Source organism: Erythranthe guttata, chromosome 9 (genome assembly GCF_056151865.1).
Source record: "Erythranthe guttata isolate IM_541 chromosome 9, IM_541, whole genome shotgun sequence".
Taxonomy (NCBI): domain Eukaryota; kingdom Viridiplantae; phylum Streptophyta; class Magnoliopsida; order Lamiales; family Phrymaceae; genus Erythranthe; species Erythranthe guttata.
Window position 1 is genome coordinate 282501 of NC_142541.1, and position 24107 is coordinate 306607.

A 24107-nucleotide genomic window follows, 5' to 3' on the forward strand; every position below is an offset into this window, starting at 1 on the left:
TGTCTTGGATCAAGCAGCCGGACGGAAGCCTTTGAGCTTTGCACGATGAAGAGAGTTGACTTTCTTGTTGAGGAACATCGTACGAAACATTGACTATGGCCCACAATCCCGGTTCGATTTGCTGGCGAAAACGGAGGAAGTAGAATTGCCTTGTTGGCACTAATGCTGAAAGAACCTGCAACTCTTCGTACATCTATACCACACACCCAATAAAAAAAGATTACGAATAATCAACACATAGTTACGCGAAGAAAACAAACGTATTTTAATCGTTTAACACATAGTTACCAATTGCAATGTGCTACTTTGGCTTCCTAGCATTCCAGATGAAATAACTTCAATAGTTCTTGCCCTTGACACTATTGTAGGAAACAACTCCACCCACTTATTCTGTCATTTAATTCACAATATTTAAAATCGACAACTTATAACCACAAATTCGACTTTCTTCATTTTTTTATGAAAAAAGAATTGAAAAAAAATTACTAACCGCATCCATAAACATGTCGACCAACGCTAACGAATTCATTATAACAACACCGGAATCTCTCGAAGCTTCAATCCGAACATTAGGATTTTTCAAGTGATCATTAGGCCTCGGAAAAGTTCTCTCGTAGGTTTCAAGATTGAGCATTTCTCGACCGTCGGATGAGGACTTGATCCAAAGGTGGTCCTCGTTGCTCTGCACTAGCCTAATCAACTCATCCATCGCACTAGCCGCGATATCGGACATTAATGACTTGTCCAAATCGGAAATGCTCATCGATGGGAAGGGCAAATTCGGAATCACGCTCGACGAACTCCCCGGTAGAAGATCGAGATCAAGATCTAGCGTGGGGCCCGCGTTAATTCCGTGGCCACCGAAGCTAGCCATTGATAAATCCAATGAAGATATGTGAATTGGCTGAACTGGTGGCAGCTGTGAGATAGGCCTTCCTATGTATTTTGCAGCAATGCTTGAAACTCTATCCAGCTACACAAAAAAAAATTATTAAAAAAATTGAAATAAAATTAAAAAAATTAAAATAAAATTAGGGTTTGATCAATCAAGATTGAATTTAAAAAAAAAAAAAAAAAATTAGTACCTCTTCTTTCAATTGGGCATTTTCGATTCGCAGTTTTTGTTCGTCGAAATAAGAATCTTCAGTGACAGGAGGGCCACCACAAGAAGGGCAGATTATATTTTTTAGGGCTTCTCTAATTGCAATGTTTTCACATCTAATCTTGTCATTATCTGCCCTAAGTGCACAATTATCTGATCTTTCATGCTGTGCCTGAAATTATCAAAATTAAAAAAAATTATAAAATTCAAAAATTCAAATAGTATATATGACGTCAGCAAAAAAAGATTCAATTTTTATAAAAAAAAAAAGAAGAAATCAAGAAAACCTTCATCTGAGTTCTTCTGTTTTGGAACCAAAATTTGATCTGCCTAGGATGTAAGCCCAACTCCCTGCTTAATAGATTTCTTGTCTTCTCATCTGGGTGTGGACACTCTTTGAACATTCTAGAAACACACACAAAACACACACACAAAAACCTTAGTTTCATCGAAACCATTTAAAATTAAAGATTCGATTTTTATTTTATTTTCTTGCAAAAAGGGGTGTGCATGGAGTTGAGTTTTGCAGAAATGGGGTTCAGAAAAAGGACATACGATTCGAGGCGTTGAATTTGGTGGGCGGTGTGGCGGTGGTACCGCTTCTTCCTCCGGTGAGGATCGGAGGCATCGCCGCCGCTAGAGCCGCCGCCTCCGCCTCCACCTCCACCGCTGCTGAACTCCATAGACTATATATTAAATTTCTGTAAATGAATAATTAATAATAGAGAGTATTATAATCAAGAAGGTGTTGCAGATTAGATTACTGCATATTCATTCCCATAATACATAACTTTGAATAAATAACTGCACTTACTATATAACAAAAAAAAGATTATATGGTAGGTTGATGAAAAACACAGCACAAAAAATTCAGGAAAATAGAAATAAATTAGAAAAAAAATTAAATAAATGGGATTTGATTATGGAATAAGATGAGCATGTGTAAGTAATTGTATAGCATCTGTCAAGGCACTAGCCATGTTTTCATTTTTGGCAGTGTTGCTAAAGTAACGCCCCAGAAAATCATATATATATATATATATATATGTATGTATATATTGTATGTATATATTGTATGTATTAGAAGAGAGGGGGGTGGGGGTGAGGGTGGGGGGTAGGGCCGGGTGGGTGAGGAGGAGGAAATGGAAATAAAGAGAAATCTTGGGAGGGTGGGAGAGGAAGGTGTGGTGTAATTAAGAGAAAGAAAAGAAAGAAGGAAATAAGAGAGAGAGAGAGAGAGAGAGAGAGAGAGAGAGAGAGAGAGAGAGAGAGATGAGAGAGAGATACAAAAGCCAACCCATAATAATAACTGCTACTATACCTACGTACACACACAAACACACACAAACACACACTGGCTACTTACTACTACACAATTTCTCCTAACTACTGTATTTATATTTTTATGTATGTATCTATGGTGTGTGTGTGTGTTATTGTGTGTGTGTGTGTGTGGTAAACTTGTAACCGACGGATTTATGATTTATGATTTATTTTTTTCTGATCACACGGTGGGAGAAAGAGAAAAAGGGCTGCAATTAAGGAGGGGGGTGGGGGGTGGATTTTTGTAATAGACTAAACATTTGAAAGGGGTGATGAAAGGGCCATTGTTTTTAGAAATTTTATTTTCTTGATTCTTTAAACTCTTCATTTTCAAGAACCGATTTTTGTTTTGCTTATTTTGCTTTATATTTCTTTCAATTTTTTTGTATAGGTATTTGCATATAATGTAATATTGAATTAGTGGCTTTTTTTTTGTATTTATAATGTCAAATTGAGTTTATATATATATATATATATATATATATATATATATATATATATATATATATATATATATATATATATATATATATATATATATAAAGTTAAATGAATTTTTTATCTATACAATATCAATGTGAATGTGTGTTATTGTGTGTGGATAAAAGATAGTATATCTGATATATTTGACCTTGTGCAGCATGAAATAAATCGATTATTGCGTGTGATAAAAATGTTCGATTTAATAATGCATTTATGAAAATTGAAAGATTGCTTCTTTTTCTGAAAATTGAAAGATTGGCTTTTTAGTTAGACAAAGTATTAATACTTTGAATTATAAAAAAATAAAAAATAAAGTTAATTACCAAGATTATTTAATTAGTTTTCATGTTGCAAAATTACTATTTTTATATAAAAATAAATAATAATTATTTACAAAATTGACATCCAAATATGTTTTGTAATGTATGAAAAATAAATTCTCTCATGTAAAATGGTTGTTGAATTTAATTTTTTACATATATATATTTATTTTAATTTTCATGACAAAGCAACACAAAATAAATGTAATAGTAAGTGCAATGAACCCCTCATTCAACTATATTAGCACGAAAGTGTATTTTCTCTTCAAATAAATGCTCCCTTTACATTAATTGTCCTTGGAAAAATACTTCTCTCTCTCTCTCTCTCTCTCTCTTCTTTTTTATTTTTCAAATAATTGAGGTAAAAAAAATGTGTGTGTGTGTGTGTGTGTGTGTGTGTGTGTGTGAGAGAGAGAGAGAGAGAGTTCTAGAGAGAGAGAGAGAGGACAAGTGATAGTAGTTATTGGTAGATACAGAATGATAACTCATGGCCAGGTGTGTACAGTTTGGTGTTTTTAATTTCAGGGATGGTAAAACCCGGCCACCACTACACACTATTAATGCGGCCGGCCGCCGCCGCCCGCCGGAGAAACCTTACCTCCCGGAAACACATAATGACCGTTATACCCTTTCTTGTTTTGATACTTTTGCCATGTATTTAATTCTACACACTTTTCAAGAATGAATGGAAAAATAAATATTTTATTTTATAAAAAAAAAGGTCAAAGTTGGAACCTATTTCGGGTGCAACTCTTCAACTCTCCATAGCTCCAATGTGATATACAATTTTTGGTTTAGTTTTTCATTATTTAATTAATTAATTATGCAAAGCACTAAAAAATTAAAAAAAAATTAATAGTAATAAAAGCCCATATTGTAATTAATTGAAAATTTCAATATTAAAATAACATAGCAAGAGAATGTTTTGATGTAATAAAGTATTAGATTTCAATGTTACATGGATATATACTATTTTATTGTAGTAGTGTACTTACTGTACCTATAAATTAATCTTGTTAAAGATGATCATATGAATGTTATTGAATAATTGAAAATTAATGATTCTACATAAATTAATTTTATTAATTTTTTTTTTGACTGATTAAATGAAATTAAAGGCAAATTATGCACCTTGAAATTACTACATATTGGCTTCATAATGAGCTCAAATTAAACCTCAAAGATACAATCATAAAATTTAATTTGTTTCAATTTAATTTATAAGCTATTAATTAAACTTACTAGGATTTTAGTCATAATAACCATTTATACCATAGGGTATAATACATTATTCTTTTTAATTGAGTTAAAAGATTAAAGATATAGATGTATACTTTAATATTTATAAGTTAAAACTTGTGGACAACCTTTAAAGACGACGGAATACTTATATAAACAGTACTGCACGAACAAAATAAATAATCAACCACTAATCCATTATTAATAATAGTCTAATCCATGATCTGATTTAAATTTTAGGAAAATTAATATATGTAGACTAAATCGTTCGCTGCTTTCGGCAACATCGTGCTTGTTACATAAATTAAATTTAGAATACACTATAATATACAATAATATTGATATTACCAAAATAAGAATTACGATAAATAATAACTATCCTTGGAGATATAAATATTAAATATTAAACGATGTATGTCTCTTTTATAATATAGATGTTTTATGTCTTAACAAAATTAGATTAGTTACAAATGCAAAATATACTTGAAAAAATAAATATAATCCATTTTGAAAACCAATAATCATGATTGGTTTAATTTACTCGGATTTAATTTCATAAGGTTCGATTGAATCATAATTTTAATCATAAGATAATTATTTAGTATTTATTAAAAGGCCCAAGATTTTGTCTGGCCCAATCAAATCATTATAGGCCCATTTATAATTTCTTCAGCTCCAATAAGCAAATATGTACAAATGAATTGGATTCTAACTCCTTTTTTTTTCAGTATTAGTTTTATAATAATATAAATAATATATAATAATAAATCATAATAATAAAAATATTTTAATTCCTTTAAAAAATTAAAAATAAACAATTTATAATTAAAAAAATACTAAACCTCTGTAGAAAATTATTTTCACAGATGTATGTACTAATCAAAATATTTGTCCCTTTGGCAAAATATAATATTGGTTAGAACTGAGTTGTATATATCTATCTGTCAACTACTTCTAGAAGAAAAAATATCTAGTGGGCCCGATGAGTCAGCTCGGCTTTGTCGTTTCTTCCGATATCGCCATGCAACTTGAATTCTTCGAGCTGCAAGCCCTCTCCAGTAAGGTGATTCATATCTGTCATGCAAATTATTATTACAGGAGTTGGTTAGTTAGCCATGGTTGATGTTTCAGTTAATCATGGTCAGTTAACCGAAAGACAATAATTCGAAACCATTACCTAATGGCACCTTGAACACGTGGGCTCCGCAAAAACCTCGAGAAAAGACTCGTAACTTCTTCGAGATCCGATGCTCGTAACACGAATGCTTCTACGTTCGTTAAGCATCTCACTAGCCTGTTGCTCAACAATCTGTGCCCTAGAATCCTCATTCTTCTTCCATCTTGAAAAAAAAAATTATATTTAAAAAATAAGATAATTACAAATACAGGAAAATAGGAAAAAAAAAATGAAAAAGAAAAAATGAAATTGGAATGGAATTTTCGAATTTCGCGGATTCCGATGAACAATTTCATTTTGAATCCAATAGTTCCGATTTTCGATTTCCCCCATTTTTTTTGGAACGAAATTGGAATACATATTACATTCTGATATCCGATCTGATTTTAATTTCCAGAAATTGCATTAAAGGTGACTAAAAGATTGAGAATTCCAATTTACGGTGATTCCAATCCGAAATTTTCTGGGTTTTTGTTTAATGGAATCGGAAATGATTTTTTTACTTCAAGAAAAATAAAACGGAATTTTTCCGAAAGTTGTGATTCTGATTCCGATTTCCACCCCAAGATATACGATACTCGTACCTTTATTTATAGAAGAATGCTCGAGGCACCAAGTGAGGAGTTCTTCTCCACAAACATCCCCTTCCGATAAAGGAACCACGGTTAAATCTTCACCAACGCTCTCCATTTTCCCCCGAATTATGAAAACCATTTTATCAATTAAACCGCCACGGCAAATGATTTTACTTCCTTTTATATATGTTTTTGTTCTCAGCCTTTCGCATATAGCATCTATGATAGGTTCATCGAGCAATTGGAATATTCTTACCTGTAAAATTAGCAGCAGCAGCAAAATAAAAACGAATCGTATTATTACAAGACATTCTCCGATTAAATTATATTCTAGTTATATTATAATTTGTAAATGAAACTTACTTTCTTGACGAATTTAAAGAGATGGTGACGAATATTTCGTTGAAGGTCTTCTGGTAAATTCTCCATGAGCATTTCCTCATTTACCCCTCTCGTGGCTGCCCAACTAAAACGTTCCGATTCTCGGACTTGCCTGCAAATTAAGAACTAAATAAATAAATAAATATTTTTTTAGTAAGATCCTAAAAATTGAAAAAGATAAATAAATAAACAAAAGACCTTCTAAGTTCTTCCGGAAGGCGACGGTGGCTCATCCATTGCTCCACGTCACGACGCCTTAAAGACATTTCTAACCTCCTGAGGGGAAATAGATACAAAAAAGTTTCCGTTATCAAACTATTTTTTTTTTTATTATTATTTTAAAATACATAAAAACGTAATAGAAAACGTACCTACGACCAAGAGCTTGAAGAAAATTCTGCATATTTCCAATCAAGAGAGCAAAAAGCAAGAGGCCAACTCCGATAATGGCCATAGTGAAAAGTACTTCCCACACGAAATAACTCGGAACTTGATTCCCGGCCAATGTACTAATTTGCTTCGTATTAAAAAAAATTAAAAATTAAAATGATGTCAATCGAAAAGTGGGAGCACGCCATTTTTTTTCAACAAATAAATAAAATAAATGAATTTTTGCAAGGATACCTGGAACCCCCAAAATAACGAGTAGACATATCTCGTCATAATATTTTGGTGAGTGGTTAGATCAACTGCATTTTCGTAAATACCATAAGCAAAAGCATCTTTTCCAAAACAAGCATTCGTATTCTCGTTTTCTTGCCACTGGTTCCACGTAGGATCATTACCAAACTCGTAAAAATCGTCTCCGTGACCACAGTCAATAAAATCCATACACCTCGTAATATTCGACCTATGGCATGCATCTCGAAGGCATTGATTTACCCTCTACACAAAAATAAAAGAAATAATAAAAAAAAACGTAAGAATAAGTCAATATAGATAAATAAAGAAAATATTATTATATGGAATTAAAAAAACGAACCTGTAAGCCAAAAAGATACCAGCATGAGCCCACCACATGGCTAGCCAAAACATACGTAAGAAGATTTATAACGAAATTTGCCCATGCAGACTCGAAAATTAAGCCCGTTGGAGATTGACCAGCTAGCAAAGGTAAGAATCTGTACAGACGAGGAATATACTGAAGGAGAATTGCTGCTCGTAAAAGATTCTTTGCATAATTAGCACCGGTTGCTCCCATGGAATCTGGTAGTATCAATAATATGATGATCTACATTGTAAGTAAAATAACGTAACCCGATTGTAAGTAATTATGAGAAAATTTAATATACGAAGAAATTATAAAATTATGAGGAGAGAATTGATTTTACTTGAGGAAGAGGGAGTACGACGAAAAAGTCGACTATGAAATATCCACTTAGGTAATTGCGAGCAATTTTTTTAGGGTCGTCCACTAAATCTCCAGCTCCCATAACTCTAGATTCGGGAGCAACATAAGCCAACTTGAACTGCAATATGAAAATTTATCGAGCTATCGAACTAACACTTGAGTAAATTATTGTCCAATACGATTACCATAAAAGAAAGTTCACAATGTAGTATTCAATAATTCAATAGCATATTCAAACTATTACATAATACTATTTAATTTGTTATGATGTAAGAGAATTGCAAAGAAAGTCGACTGGTCAGTTACCTGAAGAAGGATATTAATCAAGTAAATAAAGTCAGTCATGCTCCTCAGAACCACTATTGTCGTCGTCATGGTCCAATTTAATACAATGCACTTATGATCCTGGGAAAATACAAAAGGTTAATTGCATACGAGAAATTAAAAAGAATAATAAAGGTAATTTCGAGATGGAAACTTTTTGCATGCGATAATTGACAGCCAAAATCCAACCCCGAACACAGTATTTCACATTTAAGTAAAATAGTTTGGAGACGGGAATATACCTTCTGAACAGACAGCAGAAAAAAGAAGAGCGGGTCCAAAAAAATTGCAAACAAACAAGAAATTACGAAGAATTTGCTCCACTGCTGAACAAATTTTGCATGAGGATTGATGACACCTGGAATATAAAGTTGCAAAGACGAGCACATTCTCTTCGCACAACCTTTTGCATCTCCGTACATCATATTATGGAACTGCAAACAAGGTGACGGGCAATTCGAGACATCATTAGCACATTGTACAAACCTCAGACGTAATAAGAAGCATAAAATTGACCGTTAAAGGTAGGGAGGTCCTAAATGTTCTTTGATTCCGACTTCATATGTGTTTTTTCAGTCCCAATTTGGCAAAACTCAAAGGAACAAATTTGTAGTCCTTTGAGTTGGCTTTCTAATCCAAATTGAATCAGCTAGATTGGATGTCGGGTGAGAGAGTTATGCATGAACGAATGAACATTGCCCTAACACACAATAAGTCTACTTCAAACGTGATTTTGACCATCTCACAGTCCGAATCTGGAAAAATTCAAACGCGTCGAAGTTGTAGCCGTTTGAATTGGCTTTCTAACCCACCTTGAATCAGCTAGAGTGATGGTTGGCTGAGAAAGTTATTCATAATCTTGCATTACCGTACCGGTAAAATTGAAACGACGTTCAGCATTTCACTTAAAGGCATTGGCAGCTATTTAATATACTATCAAAGCATAATTAGTGGCTGCTAGACTTATACCCGAAGATGATACGTATTGTTTACTCAATTTCGATTTAATCAGAGGATAACAAAAACTCCTTCAAAACATTAATATACAGTTAAAAGAGGATAACTGAATACGAGTATAATATAATACCTTAGCATCAAATATATCCGATGTTCTTGAATATTTCTGTCGCCTCTTAACATTGTAATAAGTTGGGCACGTCGTGCAGTACGGATCATTACACATTCCCAGTTGTCCAGATTTCAACAAATTGCCATGTTTGCCCTCAATGGATGGATATATCTCCAATTCTTGATCGGTAATTTTTTGCTCCGAGGCAAGTTGGGGCGGCTCAAAGATGACCTCATGGTTACGAGTGAGATACAGAGGACTGCTCATCGGTACAATCGAAGTTCTCCTTTCGTTTCTCAAAGGGCCTGTGGACCCCACGAGGTTGCTGTCGTTAGACAGTGATGCACTCCTCATCATCTTGGTTGTGAAACCACTTATTCTTGTGGCGTCGTGTTCGTCTGATTTTATGTTTGTGTGCAACAACATCGGTATCTTGTCGTTTTCAGAAGCAACCATGGTTAAAGTGAACTGTCCAGCAGCGTCTGCATATAGAACAATTGATGTTATGAAGTTTTATCGAATTTGATGAAATGTGTTTTCGCCTATTTTCTTTAAGCGTATGAACAATAACGAAATCTATACTCTGTTTGAAACTTAAGTCACATTAATCTCATTCTACTAAGGTTGAAATGGAATGGAGCAATTTACAATTTACACGAGGAAACAATTGCACGATTTTGCTTCGGTGTCTAAATTCCAGCTTCCACATTTTACCCCGAAAGACATTACAAAATTATGTGATATAGTAGCATTTCACATAATGCACACACACACACACACACACACACACACACACACACACACACACGCTATCTTGATGGAATGCATAATACAAATGCCGAAGAGTGCTGATACAGATATAAATCCAATTAACTTCAGCAATTAAAAAAAATACAGCAATTAACAAACTAAACCCGAAGAAAAGCAGAAAACCAGACAGAAAAAACAATGGAAAATACTCTAATTCTCACAATAAAAAATTAAAAAAAAAAAAAAAAACAATACAATACAATTTCTACGAACCTGTCACGCTCAAAGTTATCAGAGAGTGGAGAATTCAGTTTGCTGCAAACGGAGATTCAAAAAAACCAGTCTCGAACGAGTGATACAAATCGAACAATCAAATGTAAGTATATAATATATGATATAAATAAGCCAATAATTCCTTTACAGTAGCGAATCGTTTACTGGAGAACTGAGGAAAAATCGGCGGCGCGTGTGTTGGACTGAACTGAACACACACAGAGTGAATGAATCACACACAAAGGGATTGTGATTTGAGCCAAACTCGAACAGGTGGGGAAGAGAAAGGGACGCACAACCCAAACCCCACACACACACGCACGCACACGTGTGTGTGTGTGTGTTTTTCTTCAGTCACTTATAATAATAGCCAGTCGAATTCCAGACCAGGCAACACTTTTCATTTTCTAATTATAAAAATGAATTAAAAAAACGTTTTTAATTGTTTATTTATTAAGGATTCGGCGTGGCGTCCTAGGTTTATTCTCTGTGTTTTGACTTAACCAACAAGTCTCCTTGACACGTAGCGGTCGGACGAGCCGAGCTCGCCTGTTTCGACAAGCTTGACCCTAGGTTTATTTTGTCTTTTTTAACTATTAAATCTTATTATTAAAAAATAGGGTAAATTGCACTTAACTCCACTGTGGTTTGAACATTTTGCACTCCCCCTCATGGTATAAATTTAGGCACATAACCCCCTTGTGGTTTTGACATTTTGCACATAACCCCCTTATGCTATGAAATTAGGCACATAACCCCCATGTGGTTTTGAAATTTTGCACATAACCCCCCTATGGTATAAAATTCACACATAACCCCCTTAAATAAAAAACTGAAAAAGACTAAATTACCCCTATCAAGTCAAAAGTTATTGTTTTTATTTAATATAATTATTCTATAAAATGAAAAGCTTAATGTATTCTTTTTTAAAATGAGAAATATAACATATTATTGTGTTTTTTCTATTTTACCCCATGTATAGTTTTTTTTAAATTTAATTTTCATTTCAACTTGAGAGAAATGCTTTTTTTGGATTTTTCCAAAAGAATAAAATAAATAAATATTTTGTTTCTTAAAAAAATTAAAGTTCGATGACAACTATAATATAATAAATTATATAGAAAATAGTAATATAATAATCATAATTAATGACAATGTTAAAGATTTTCAAATTGATTTTAAAATTAAATAAATTCTCAATCGTACAACAATTAGTATTATAAACCTTTTGTGGTAAAATTAAAAAAACACAATAATATATTATATTTTTCATTTTACAAAAAAAATACATTAAACTTTTCATTTTATAGAATAGTTATTTTTAAATTAAAACAATAATTTTGGACTTGATAAGGGTAATGTAGTATTTTCTAGTTTTCTATTCAAGGGGGTTATGTGCTAATTTCAAACAATAAGGGGGTCATGTGCAAAATTTCAAAACCACAAGGGGGTTATGTGCCTAATTTTATACCATAAGGGGGTCATGTGCAAAATGTCAAAACCACAAGGGGGTTATGTGCCTAAATTCATACCATAAGGGGGTCATGTGCAAAATGTCCAAACCACAAGGGGGTTAAGTGCTATTTACTCTAAAAAATATTTAGATTTTAATAAAAAAATCAATGTTGTTAGAATCGGATCGAATCGGCCGGTCAGACCGGTTCAACCGTGATCCGGCAATAAAACGGTCCGGTCTGACATCTAAAATTGAATAAATTGAAAACCGGGGACAAATGATAAAAAAATCCGGTTCGACCGGGTAAAAACCCGAGAACCAATATTCAGTCAAGAAATCCGGTTTTCGGCCAAAACGTCTCGAATCACCGCTGAATTGGTTATTTGTGGCTAGATTTGAGTGAACTTTCACAAGCTTAGTAGTAGGTGGACAGATCTAGTCATGAGTGGTCGAAGGATTGTCGGATATGATCATGGGTGATCGAATAAAGGTGGTCGATTGCCGGATTTCATGAATAAAAAATAGAAAAATATAGAGTATAAACAATAAAGTATAGTAAAAAGTGACGTGAAGTAGATAAAGTGAAAATAATAAGTGAGAGATTAAAAATATAAAGAAAATAATATTTTTAAAACATTAAAATTAATAAAATAATGACATATTAAAAGAATCAAAAACTCGGTTGAACCGGTTCGGCCCTATAAACCCATAACCCAAATAGTTGTCCGGTTCTATAGCCAGTCCGGTTCTGAAAACATTGAAAAAAAATCAAAATGAACAATAAGTTGTAATTATATATATTTTTTAACATTATATGTTCTTTTGTAAATTATTTCTATAATATTTTATATTATGATACATTATTTAAATAAAAAATAAAGTTCACGAGCCGACTCATCGAGCCTCATGACCACCTCTCACTTTACCTGTATCGGATTAAATCGGATTAGATTAGATTGAATTAATTCTCTACTGATGAACTAGTTAATTAATTAATAAAATGTTTGATTCTTTAGATTACATGTTGTATTAAATTTGTTAGACTCTTTATTATATGCAAATTTTCTATAAAATCTTTCATTTAACAAAATTAAGTTATTGTTTTAGGGATAAAATTATAATATTTTATTTTAGTGGAGATTAATAAAATGATTTTAGGGTAATTTAAAATATGATATACCTTACTAGGTCGGACGAGTGATCCAATTAATTATTATTTAATTTGGGCTATCAAATACAGCCCAAACCACCATTCATCTACAAATAATTGTTATCATCAATTTTTGTTATAAGCCCATTAGGTCCTCTTTGTTAATTAAATTTTATAACAAAAATATTTAAAAATATAAATAAATTGGATATTTTTTTTAATAAATTATTTAAAATATTCCAAAATAACAGAGATTATTCTAGAACGCAACTTTCCCACACGGTGACCGCTTCTATTTATATCTTGTCCACCAAGCAATGACAATATACACAATAAATTAATAATAATAATTCAATTAAAAATACCCAACAGATTCCTCTGTAAATAGAGTTCGAAAACCAGAGAAACAAGCGAATAATTAAGCTTCTTCGTAGAATTTTGTTTCAGGTGTTTGATTAGAGCTTCCTTATTAATCGAGCTTCTGGGTTTCTTACAGAATTAATCATGGTACTTGTCTTAAGCTTTTTTCTGCAATTTCTTAATTTATTTTTAGCTTAATGTTTTGTTTGATATATGGGTTGTATTTTCCCGTGAGACATATTTTTATCTGAGTTTTTTTTTTGAGTTTGGTACTGTTTCAATTGGTATAATGCTTGAGATATATATGCATTGGCGGAGGGGGGCCATGGCCCCCAACAATTCTCGAATTCCTATTTTTTATGTATGGATATAAAAAAAAGTCGTGTATAATTAGCATTATCGGCCCCTCTTTACAAAAAAATTAATTCATTCGACTCCCGCGAACTTAAAATTCTGGCTCCGCTAAGCTTATGCCGAATTGAATTGGGTTTTTTAGTACGTAAAATATTGGCTTTGATTTGGTAGTGCAATTCGGGGTGTACAAAGAAATATCGGTGTTGATTTTGTGCCTCTTTTTTCGTTTTAACTCTCTTCGATTTCGTGTTTCAATTTTTATCGAAATTGTAGCATTTCTTTGATTCAATGCTTTCCATCAGCTTTTATTGATTTAATGAGTTAGAGTTTGGTGCTTAGTACGTTTCTTGGATGCGGTCGAATTGTTGACTTGATATAAAGATCGAACACGTAGAATTTTCTTCTATTCCGTCCGTGTATATATATGTTTTAATTTCTTTGTATTCAGCATTAGATTTTTCATCTCTGTATGCCATAGCGAACTTCTCGAATATAGCTCATCTAACCGCAAGGAACAAAGACGAAAAACACCGTTTTCTTTCTTAACGTTAACGATGGTTATTCTTTTATTTATTTAATTTGTAGGCATCGCCTATAGTAATAGGTGCTACGGTTGGAACCGCTGCATTGGGAGCTAGATATTTGATGAGAGCATGGCAGGCGTATAAAGCTCGCCCCGTAATTCCGCGCGTACGTAGATTTTATCCAGGTGGATTCGAACAAGTCATGACAAAACGAGAGGCAGCCTTGATTCTTGGAGTGAGGTAAACAAAATTTCGACTTCTAACCATTTTCTTCGGTTATTTATATTCGTATGACCGACCGTATCTAATATTTGTCCCCTTTATTTTTCTTCTTCTTTTTCGATTAGGGAACGTGAGGTTCTACAGAAGATAAAGGAGGCACATAGGAGAGTGATGGTGGCAAACCACCCCGATGCTGGCGGCAGCGATTTCCTTGCTTCGAAAATAAACGAAGCTAAAGAGATTTTGATGAAGAAAACGAGTGCAGCGGGCTCCGTATTTTGATACTCGAAAACGAAGGATCTTGAATACTATTCGAATTTTTTGTATTTTTTACAGAAAATCTTGAAAATACTATTTGATATTTATTGAGTGTCTTCATTATCTAACAATTCTTCTAAATTTCATAAATTAATAATTTCTAATTTAATAATTGAAATTAATTAATATTTGAGGGTTTATTATTAATTCATAAAGGTATCTCATATCTGTATCTATCTGTATGTATTATAAATTCACCATTGAAGAAACTTGCTGCGCAGCACAGAATAAAAACCCAAAAGAAAAAAAAAATGCTATGCTGCAAATTTCTGGGTTCAACGCCATTGTCTTCTTCTTCACCAATCACCACCACCATCAACAACGCTAAATTATTTTCAGACAAAAAAACCTCGTACCACTGTACTGCGACTAAATCCGACGTTTCCATGGATTCCGCCGTGAAAACTCACGCGCCGACGTTCGAATTTCTGTCGAAGAAGCCTTACATCCCGCCTTCGTGGGCAGCCCACCTCAATCCTGTGCCTTCTCAAATCTATACATTGGGCCACGTACGTTTAAAGATTCAATTTTTATTTTATTACTGTGTTTTTGTAATAAAATAATTGAGGGTTTTGAGTTTGATTATTTCACAGTTTCCGACCCCAATTCACAAATGGAACCTTCCTAATTTGCCCAAGAACACCGAGGTTTATCTCAAGGTAATCATTCTTCTTGATTATTATCCAAATTTTTGTTGAATTTTCTAGGTTATGAATTGGGTATTTATTTCAGTGATGGATAATTAGGTAATTATGCTTCTTGATTCCTTTTCAATTATTGAATTTTTGTAGCTCATGAATTGGGTATTATTCGAGTGATGGATAATTATTCAAATAAATTATTATTATTATTATTATTTATTGAATCCCATAATTGAATTATGTAAAATTTTGCAATTTTTCGTAGCGAGACGATCTTACGGGGATGCAATTAAGCGGTAACAAGGTAAGAAAGCTCGAGTTCTTGATGGCGGAAGCGGTGGCAGAGGGAGCCGACTGTATTATAACTATCGGAGGAATTCAGAGCAACCATTGCCGAGCCACTGCTGTAGCTGCCAAATATTTAAATCTCGACTGTTATCTTATACTACGCACTTCAAAGGTATGTAAATACTTCGTTTACGCCACCAATTTTTTCTCGGAAATTTTTCGTACTTATATTGGTTATTATCGCATTCTTGATTTTTTGTAGGTTTTAGTGGATAAAGATCCTGGATTGACCGGAAATCTCTTAGTCGAACGTTTGGTCGGAGCACATATTGACCTCGTTTCGAAGGAAGAGTACGCTAGCGTTGGAGCTGTGGTAAATGTCTATTTTACCCCTCATTCCGCTAGGCGATAATTATAATACTATTTAACCGGTCTTCTTTTTTTTTTGACTTTCTTGAATTGTGCTATAATCAGGCTCTTACGAATATTCTGAAAGAAAAACTGTTGAGTGAAGGGAGAAAGCCGTACGTAATTCCCGTGGGCGGATCAAATTCGTTGGGGACTTGGTAAGAAAAAAGATTGCATTTTTTTAAACCATTATCTAAATGTTCTATTTTTTGTTTAAATGGTTTATTAAGCTCAGTTTTGTGAGTGACGATTCGTTAGGGGCTACATTGAAGCAGTTAGGGAGATACAAGAACAGCTGCAGAAAAACGGGGGCGAGCTAGCGTTTGATGACATCGTTGTAGCTTGTGGAAGGTGTAAGACTATTTCTAATTTTAATTTGCTAATTCGTGTTTAATTAGTGTAATGTTGTTAATCAATTTTTATATCTTTTTTTTTATCGAATGATTTTTCAGCGGAGGCACGATTGCTGGTTTGTCGGTTGCATCTTCTCTGAGTAATTTGGGAGCTAAAGTACATACATACTATTTTCTCTATCTTTTTCTGCTTTTCTGCATCAAATTGGAAATTGCCCCCCCACCCCCTCTTTTTTTATTTTTTTTTATTAGTTTTTTGTTATAAATATAAAAGTCATAAATGCAGGTCCATGCTTACTGTGTGTGCGACGATCCAGAGTATTTCTATGACTACGCTCAAGGCCTACTCGATGGACTTCAAGCCCGTGTTAACTCGCGTGATATTGTTGAAATAAAAAATGTGAGCTCCTTTTTTTTTTTTTGTAATTTTAATATTTTAATTACTAGTTTTATACTTCCCTTGACTTGTCCAAAGGCAATCGATTAATTAAGACTAGTTTTATACTAATTTTTTGAAATAGAATCAAATAAATAAATGAGCAAAATTAAATTAAATTATAAGTGATGAAAATTCGAACTGAAGTAGAAATACGATTAAATACGTGTATATATATTACTCGTCATCTAATTATTACTATATAATTTACTGTTACCCGAACAATATACGATTCATTAGGGATTTTCTTGTGTAACTGTATATTTAAAATGTATATGCGAAATCCGATGATTATCTTTGCCACCTCACCTCAGGCCAAAGGTCTCGGTTATGCTATGAATACGGAAGAAGAGCTAAAGTTTGTCAGAGAAATTGCCGAATCGACTGGCATTGTTCTTGATCCAGTCTACAGGTATAAAAATTAGTTTACTTCGAATTCGTATTTCTTTTAAAGTTGCAGAATTGCGACATTTATTTATTTATTTATTTATTATTATTATTATTTTATTTTGAGTTGTGCAGTGGAAAAGCGGTTTACGGAATGATGAAAGACATGGCTGAAAATCCCGAAAAGTGGGAAGGGAGAAAAGTGCTTTTCGTTCATACAGGTGGACTTTTGGGCTTATTTGAAAAAACGGAGCAGATTATTCCGCTGCTTGGGAAATGGCGTAGAATGGATATACACGAATCTGTTACTCGAAAGGAAGGCACCGGAAAAATGTTTTAAGCATTTCGAAAAATAAGAATTTCGATAAAGAACTGCAAATTTAATAAGAAACATTTTTTGCTGCTGTCTGATTCTTTGCGTATGCTGATGTGGCGATAATATCGTAACTGGTTTTAATCGGTTTTTTGCGGTTCGTTTCACGATGTATCTTTTAATGGACATTGATAAAATTCACTTGGTTAGTAATGTTAAATGATGTTTCGATTTTATCGATACTGTTATTATTATGAAACGGTATCGGTAACACCGCACGACTTTTCTCGTTTTAGGTGGTGTTTGCAAATGCTTTTTGAAAGTGATTATGCAGTTTTTTTTGCTCATAATCTGTTTTTAGGTGTTTGCAAAATCAACTTTTGCTTTTGCTTCTCTTAAAATAATCTTCTTTAAAGCTATTTTTTTAAAAGCATCCATAACCCTGTTTTTTCAATTTTAGTTCATTTTCCGAAATATTTGCAAGCAACTCCAACTTTTAGAAATAAGCACTTAAAACTAACTTAAATCACAATCACTAACTTCTGCTTATAAATAATAGTTGCAAACACCACCTTAGTGTAAAAATAAATCGGAGAAGTTACTGAAAAATGATTGAGAAATTTTCGATTTGATTCATCCCTTTTGGGCCTTTATACCTTTGGGCTATTTGAGCCATTACTTGCACTTGGTCTACGTCTCAAAATTGAAACAGAACTTCTGATTTTCCTCCCCATTCCAAAATCAATTTAATTTCCAAAAAAAAAAAAAAAGAAACAAAAACCTTTGAACTTGTACTTACAATATCAATATTAATTCATTGTGCATTTTATATTTAGGTGACTGAAAAATTGGAATTTTCTGAATAACGTCCATTTTCAATTTGGAACACATTTTTTATTCCAATTTCCGATTTTTTTCATTTTAATCGGAATAAAATTGGAATTTGTTTTACATTTTCGAACAAAAATATTTTTCCGTAAATATTAATTTCGATCCGATACGTCTGAATTTCACTGAAAAATAGCCCATGAAAGCCCATCATAGAAATAATTAATTCCCGCCATTTTTTTACTCTCTGAGAATAGATCTGGAAAAGGCGGCAGCTTCCTCCATTTCTCAGCCGCCCAAAACCTCCAAATTTTATTTTCTCTCTCTCACACACACGCGCGCGAAAACACGCTCTGCAAAATTCTTCTGAATCCGCAGGTTCAGTTTATAGTCTAGAGAGAGAGAGAGAGTAGCATTGAAGAGAGAGAAAAGATGAGCAAGGCAATGAGAAACAAAGTGCAGAAGAAATTCAAAATGAGGGGTTATACCCTCAAAATTGACGCTCTATCCGAAATCCTAGGGTTCCTCAGCCGCTTCCCTGAAGCTGAAGACGAAGCCCTCGACCTACTCCTCGATGAGCTCCACCACATCTCCCGTAATTGACCACAATTGTTTTTTAATTTTTTAATTTAAAAAAAAAAATCATGCTACGAGAACTAATTTTCTACATTTTTAGTTAAATCCTCGATATTGGATAAGGAACCGGTGCTAAAAGTGGTGAGTCTGTTGCTGGAAGCTGAGGCTGCGGTGGAGGAGAGTCCGACGAGTAGCGGTTACGGCTCCGCTGGTTCTGCTTTGAGAATAATCGATGCTTTCGATTTCCCCAAGTTCCGATACGATCCAATTAAGAAACTGTTTCACAAGTAAGCCATATTGTTTTGATAAAATCCGTGTTCTTCTCTTTAGCCGTATGTGTTTGTCTTAATTGTGAATTTATGAAGAAGTTCTGCTGATGATGGAGAGGCTTTAACCGTATGTTGTCTTAATTGTGAATTTATGACATAATTATGCTGACGAAGGAGAGGCTTTACTTTATTGTTCAATGTTAAAAGATGATACTTAATTAGCAATTTTTACTTTAACCTGTTTTAGAACTGTATCTCGTATGTCAAATTACGAAAGGAAGAAAATCTATTGTGCCCTAGCTGGATGAAATAGTCTCTTATTCCTGTTTACTGTTTAGGAATGACCAAATTATCAGCAAGAGTAGTTGAACGACTATCTCACAGCTCGTAAGATTCTTTGATGTCTGTGCTTAATGTTTGGAAGTCTCGTGCAGAGACAAATTGTATATGCAGAATGCACCTTAATTTTCAAGAGTCATTTGTCAGTTAATTACTTAGAACCAGACTAGGTGAGTTCGTGAACGTAGAGTGTATACATTGTCACTGTGGAATTACTCTAAAAAGGGTGGATTTAGACTTCCCGAAGTTCATGAATTTGATCATGAAGTATGCATTTTCATAGGTGCGTAACTTGGTCATTACACTGAGTTTTCTTACATGCGTCATGTTGTTTTACCAAATTACTGCTGGAGACATTTACTTAATGTGATTAATGGGTTTAAGTTCATTTCAATTGAAGTTTTTGGCACTTGTCTCTTTTAAATAGAGGAAGGATCTTTTAGAATACTGATTGATTTTCTAAGGTATAAGTTCATGTAGACTTTGCACACTTTCAAATCTTTTAATCAAACTTTATTTAAAACTTTTGTAGACTCACGGGGAACCTTCCGATTCATGGTGATGCTTCTGCAAAGGTCACATTATACAGGGATAGGTTTCTTTTGCTGTCTCAAAGTCTCTCTCGTGACCCCCATTTTTCTAGGCCTGTTTTTGGTAATGATATATCCGATTATGGCAGCTGCCAGGTACCCCTGCCTCTCACCACCTATGCAAGCATCATTTCAGAGATTAGCAAGCTCATCCATCGAGACTTGATGTTTTCGTTTTGTTTTCAGATATCCCCAATTCAATCTCTGGTTGGTCAGACAGGAAAAAAATGGGTGATGGGTCTCATATCTCAGTTGGAGGATGGTCATTTCTACTTAGAAGACTTAACTGCAGCTGTGGAAGTTGATTTATCTAATGCAATATCCTTTACTATAAAATAAAACTCTTCTCTAATTGCTTTTCTGGTACTTTTAAGTGGTCAAAAGATAGAAGTTTGGCAAGATTTTCAAAAGAAAGAACTTGGCAAATTGCTGTAACAAAGTTTGAGGTTCTTTGTAATCACCATTTGTTGGTAGATTTTCGTGGGGGTTCACCCCTTGCTCTTTTCTTTATTCTTTTGTTTCCACAAAATCTGGTGTTTTGGTTTGGCATTTTATTTTCTTGGTCTCCATTTTAGTTTCCGGCTAACTATCTGCTAGATGTAAAATGGATAAATATGTGAAGGTATGCAGTTTCCTTAACATGAACTACAGAATAACAACAGGGTTCTTTGCTGAAAACACGATAGTCGTAGCAGAAGGCGAGATGCTCTTGGATGGTATCTTTCAGGTTTGTGTCTGTTTCTCTTTGGAACTTTTTGACACTATAAATGCCCTCATTGATTGTGCATACACCTGGGGAACAAATAACTTTTCGTTATTTATACTGTTACTATGTTTTGTAACCTGGTTTAGATGATTTGTTCGATAGCATTAAAATGCACTGCACACTGCAAAGAACATTAGTTCATTTTGAAGTTAAACTGAGTATAGGAAAATATTAATCTTAAACCATAAACTTGTGGCCTTGGATCCTCACCAAATTTGGCCTCTAAACCCGATATGTGAAATCCGTTCTGGTCCAGTAAGTATTGGTTGCAAATTGATCTGCAGGTGAAAACATGCGGATTTCCTCCATTAGAGGAACGAGAAAAGTCAATGGCAATGTTTTCAGGGATTGATTCATTTGGTGGTGGTTCACTCACAAAAGAAGAGACTGTATCCTTCGAAAACCTTCTGACAGTGACAAAAAAATAACACTTCTCTTATCTACAAAGTAAATTGTGATTGTATATCCTTAACACTGGCAACAGATTCGACTTGAAGAGCTTGAAAAAGGAGCAGTCAATGACATGTTTGTGATACTATCCGATGTTTGGCTAGACAACGAGGAGGTAATCACTCCCCCAATCTTTCCTTTCTTGCTTGATTATTTATTTCATCCTGTTCGTTCGTCTTATAAATACGATGTACTTATCGCTTCATTCTCCTTCCTTAGAGAAGACTATGGGAAAGCTCGAGACAATCCTCGGTGGTTATGAGAACGAGACTGTGGTTCCATCTCTGTTTGTTTTCATGGGAAACTTCTGTTCTCACCCATGTAACCTTTCCTTTAATTCTTACTCAAGCATCAGGTGAGAATTCTCTGTTATTTTTCCCATTGTAATTATAGTAAACGGAGATAGTGAGAGTAATAGAGGATACGTGTCATATGCAGATCTCTTTTTGGGAAGCTAGGAAGAATGATTGCAGTTCATCAACGCCTAAAAGAACACAGCAGATTTATTTTTATCCCCGGGCCTGACGATATAGGTGATTTGCGTAATTAATTTTCACATTTGTTCGATATGTTAGGCACATTTATCAAGCGTAAATATGAACTAGTTTCGATTTTCAGGGCCTTCAAATGTTCTGCCCAGATGCTCATTGCCTAAATACATTACTGAAGAGCTTCAAAATCTCATACCCAATGCAGTTTTCTTAAGTAATCCATGCAGGTGTTTTACAGAGCACTCGAGACTAGTTCATCAGTTACTCTGTTTTTTTTCCTTCTTATTTTCTCGCTGAACTTAGTTTAATTCTTTTGTGCTGAAAAAACAGAATCAAATTTTATACCCAAGAAATCGTGTTTCTTCGTCAAGACATGCTTTACAGAATGCGGAGATCATGTCTGATGCCTCCATCATCTGAAGAAACGAGCGATCCTTTTGAGCATGTTAGTCTTTTCTTCTACACTGATAATTAACTGTAGATTTAACAAAAAAAATGTAGATTGGCTGGAAATTAATCTTATCGATTTTTATTTTTTATTTTTCTGCAGCTTGTTGCCACTATAACACACCAAAGCCATTTGTGCCCTCTGCCTTTGAGTATACAGCCCATCATCTGGAACTTCGATCACTGTCTTCACTTATATCCAACTCCACATACAGTAATTCCTTTAGTCGTGACTTTGAAAAAAACAATCAATTTTTTTTTTTAAAATAAAATCAAAGCCTTTTCTTTTTGTTTAATTCGTGTCAATTTCTATACAGATAGTATTGGGGGATAGAAGTGAGCAGAAAGCATTCAAATACACAGGGGTTACATGCTTCAATCCCGGTTCCTTCTCAAACGATTTCACTTTTGTGGCTTATCGGCCTTGCTCTCAGGAAGTTGAATTATCAGCCGTGTAAGTACATATGTCGATTAAGTGCACACATGTTATTTTTTTTTCCAACTGTTTATTATTTATTAATTATCACCTAGTTCTTGGAAAGTCTAATTTATCAGTTATGTAATCCTAGATTTCACTACACAATAGTTCGATCTGCAAGAACTACTTTCCAATTCTTCTTAATTTTTTCCCTTATAAAAACTTACTGCACATGTATTATCTTCTTTGTAAGTCAATAATATCCCTAAGTAGTGCTCGGATTTTGCGTTCATTTTAGCATCGTATGAAAAACTTGTCAATTTTGTCCAGATGAAAAATGTTGAAACGTAAACGCCAGGTAACTATGGTTTAGTAATTAGTTGCATCATTTCATCGTTTGATATTTTTGACCGTAATAAAAGCCGAGATGAGTATATTCCTACGTGGTATGAAATGTGCTGCCATCAAATCTGAGACGGATGGTTCATTTCGATTGGTGGACGAAACTTTCGTTCGGTTAATGGAATTGGTTCTTGAGTAGTGTTGAAGAAATTTGCAACTTTTTCTCTTCCTGTGTGGACAAAAAATGTAGTAAAATCACAGTGATTTTCGATACTTGAGCCGAAAGGTATCGTTTTGAGTGCATTTCTTCAAACTCACTATTATTAGTGAAATACTTGTGTCATATAAAATTGCAGTAAACTTCTCTTTAGTACTAGCCACTCTATTACACATGATTTAGCTTTAACCTAGTTATCAGAAGTACACAAATTATGAATAAACTGTTAAGACTTAAGATATATATGTGTGTGTGTGTGTGTGTGTGTGTGTGTGTGTATTATATATATGTATATGTCTTTGTCTTAGGTATGATTGCAATTTGCAACCAAAAATAGAAAAGTATGGATAGGTAAGCAGAAGTTGGGAGGTGTTAAATTCCATAAGTTGAGTATTAAAAGTGGAAAGTATCAATGTCCTAATAATTACATCATTTCTTACATCCTTTTCTTCTACCTACTAGTACTATATATCCCATTATATATATAGTTATAGCCACAAAATGTGACTTGTACTCAATAAAACAATTTATTTATTTATTTTATGTTTAAATTAAATCTTATAAATTAATTAACTCATTGATCCTAACAAATACTCTTCAAAGGTACCTAATTTTTTATATTTAAATTAACAGAACAAGCTTAATTCATGAAACACAAATTATGAGTAATGATTGCAGTAATATGTCATTAACTCAGGTGGTTGTACTGTTAAATTGCTCCTTAAAAAAACGAAGATTTGTCGCTTCGAATAGTTCGAATGTTAGCTTTCATGTGGTGCTGCAGTTGACATGTTCAT

At 33.7% G+C, this 24107-nt stretch overlaps 5 protein-coding genes across 6 annotated transcripts in view; 3 read left to right on the plus strand and 2 right to left on the minus strand.

Annotated features, from left to right (window-relative positions):
• Positions 1-2382, minus strand: part of HDG11 (homeodomain GLABROUS 11) — a 4522-nt gene extending 2140 nt beyond the window's left edge. Inside the window, exons 1-7 of one of the 2 annotated variants that reach the window (XM_013000219.2) lie at positions 1917-2382; positions 1658-1803; positions 1390-1507; positions 1086-1274; positions 491-973; positions 289-390; positions 1-193 (exon numbers count right to left, since the gene is read on the minus strand). The exon at positions 1-193 is cut by the window's left edge and continues 20 nt beyond it. In XM_013000219.2, coding sequence (XP_012855673.2) covers positions 1-193; positions 289-390; positions 491-973; positions 1086-1274; positions 1390-1507; positions 1658-1785 — 1213 coding nt within the window. In that variant the 5' untranslated portion in view covers positions 1786-1803; positions 1917-2382. Of the gene's footprint in view, positions 194-288; positions 391-490; positions 974-1085; positions 1275-1389; positions 1508-1657; positions 1890-1916 lie in introns of those variants that run through there. The other variant, XM_088823335.1, reaches the window with a different exon arrangement.
• Positions 2383-5271: 2889 nt separating this feature from the next.
• LOC105975089 (putative cyclic nucleotide-gated ion channel 20, chloroplastic) lies at positions 5272-10882 on the minus strand. Its single transcript, XM_088823336.1, has 13 exons — positions 10364-10882; positions 9363-9826; positions 8518-8709; positions 8258-8356; positions 7932-8069; positions 7583-7831; positions 7225-7485; positions 6972-7117; positions 6799-6876; positions 6583-6712; positions 6229-6475; positions 5645-5807; positions 5272-5541 (listed from the first exon to the last, which is right to left on the minus strand). Exons 2-13 carry the CDS (start codon positions 9798-9800, stop codon positions 5412-5414), a joined length of 2271 nt encoding a protein of 756 aa, XP_088679462.1. The 5' UTR covers positions 9801-9826; positions 10364-10882; the 3' UTR covers positions 5272-5411.
• Positions 10883-13298: 2416 nt separating this feature from the next.
• LOC105974963 (mitochondrial import inner membrane translocase subunit TIM14-3) lies at positions 13299-14816 on the plus strand. Its single transcript, XM_013000126.2, has 3 exons — positions 13299-13480; positions 14273-14451; positions 14559-14816. The coding sequence occupies exons 1-3, from the start codon at positions 13478-13480 to the stop codon at positions 14713-14715; spliced, it is 339 nt and encodes a 112-aa protein (XP_012855580.2). The 5' UTR covers positions 13299-13477; the 3' UTR covers positions 14716-14816.
• Positions 14817-14843: 27 nt separating this feature from the next.
• On the plus strand, positions 14844-18186 carry D-CDES (D-cysteine desulfhydrase). Its single transcript, XM_088823355.1, has 11 exons — positions 14844-15260; positions 15345-15410; positions 15658-15852; positions 15943-16053; positions 16155-16246; positions 16347-16439; positions 16541-16598; positions 16728-16841; positions 17192-17289; positions 17400-17873; positions 18155-18186. Exons 1-10 carry the CDS (start codon positions 15003-15005, stop codon positions 17602-17604), a joined length of 1290 nt encoding a protein of 429 aa, XP_088679481.1. The 5' UTR covers positions 14844-15002; the 3' UTR covers positions 17605-17873; positions 18155-18186.
• Positions 18187-18654: 468 nt separating this feature from the next.
• On the plus strand, positions 18655-22989 carry DPB2 (DNA polymerase epsilon subunit B2). Its single transcript, XM_013000291.2, has 13 exons — positions 18655-19000; positions 19082-19268; positions 20122-20275; positions 20366-20497; positions 20829-20906; positions 21230-21334; positions 21430-21510; positions 21620-21750; positions 21834-21928; positions 22014-22113; positions 22217-22331; positions 22437-22547; positions 22651-22989. Exons 1-13 carry the CDS (start codon positions 18838-18840, stop codon positions 22789-22791), a joined length of 1593 nt encoding a protein of 530 aa, XP_012855745.2. The 5' UTR covers positions 18655-18837; the 3' UTR covers positions 22792-22989.
• The last annotated feature ends 1118 nt before the right edge of the window (positions 22990-24107 follow it).

Excerpts from the sequence above, each read along its gene's own strand:
- D-CDES (XM_088823355.1), top strand. The coding sequence starts at position 15,003 with ATGCTATGCTGCAAATTTCTGGGTTCAACGCCATTGTCTTCTTCTTCA. Across the intron at positions 15,411-15,657 it reads ACACCGAGGTTTATCTCAAG|CGAGACGATCTTACGGGGAT; the intron begins GTAATCATTCTT and ends AATTTTTCGTAG. Across the intron at positions 16,054-16,154 it reads ACGCTAGCGTTGGAGCTGTG|GCTCTTACGAATATTCTGAA; the intron begins GTAAATGTCTAT and ends TGCTATAATCAG.
- DPB2 (XM_013000291.2), top strand. The coding sequence starts at position 18,838 with ATGAGCAAGGCAATGAGAAACAAAGTGCAGAAGAAATTCAAAATGAGG. Across the intron at positions 19,269-20,121 it reads ATTAAGAAACTGTTTCACAA|ACTCACGGGGAACCTTCCGA; the intron begins GTAAGCCATATT and ends AAACTTTTGTAG. Across the intron at positions 21,751-21,833 it reads AATTCTTACTCAAGCATCAG|ATCTCTTTTTGGGAAGCTAG; the intron begins GTGAGAATTCTC and ends TGTCATATGCAG.
- LOC105975089 (XM_088823336.1), bottom strand. The coding sequence starts at position 9,800 with ATGGTTGCTTCTGAAAACGACAAGATACCGATGTTGTTGCACACAAAC. Across the intron at positions 6,476-6,582 it reads TCTTTAAATTCGTCAAGAAA|GTAAGAATATTCCAATTGCT; the intron begins GTAAGTTTCATT and ends CTAATTTTACAG. Across the intron at positions 5,808-6,228 it reads GCATTCTTCTATAAATAAAG|ATGGAAGAAGAATGAGGATT; the intron begins GTACGAGTATCG and ends TTTTTTTTCAAG.
- LOC105974963 (XM_013000126.2), top strand. Across the intron at positions 14,452-14,558 it reads GCCTTGATTCTTGGAGTGAG|GGAACGTGAGGTTCTACAGA; the intron begins GTAAACAAAATT and ends TTTTTCGATTAG.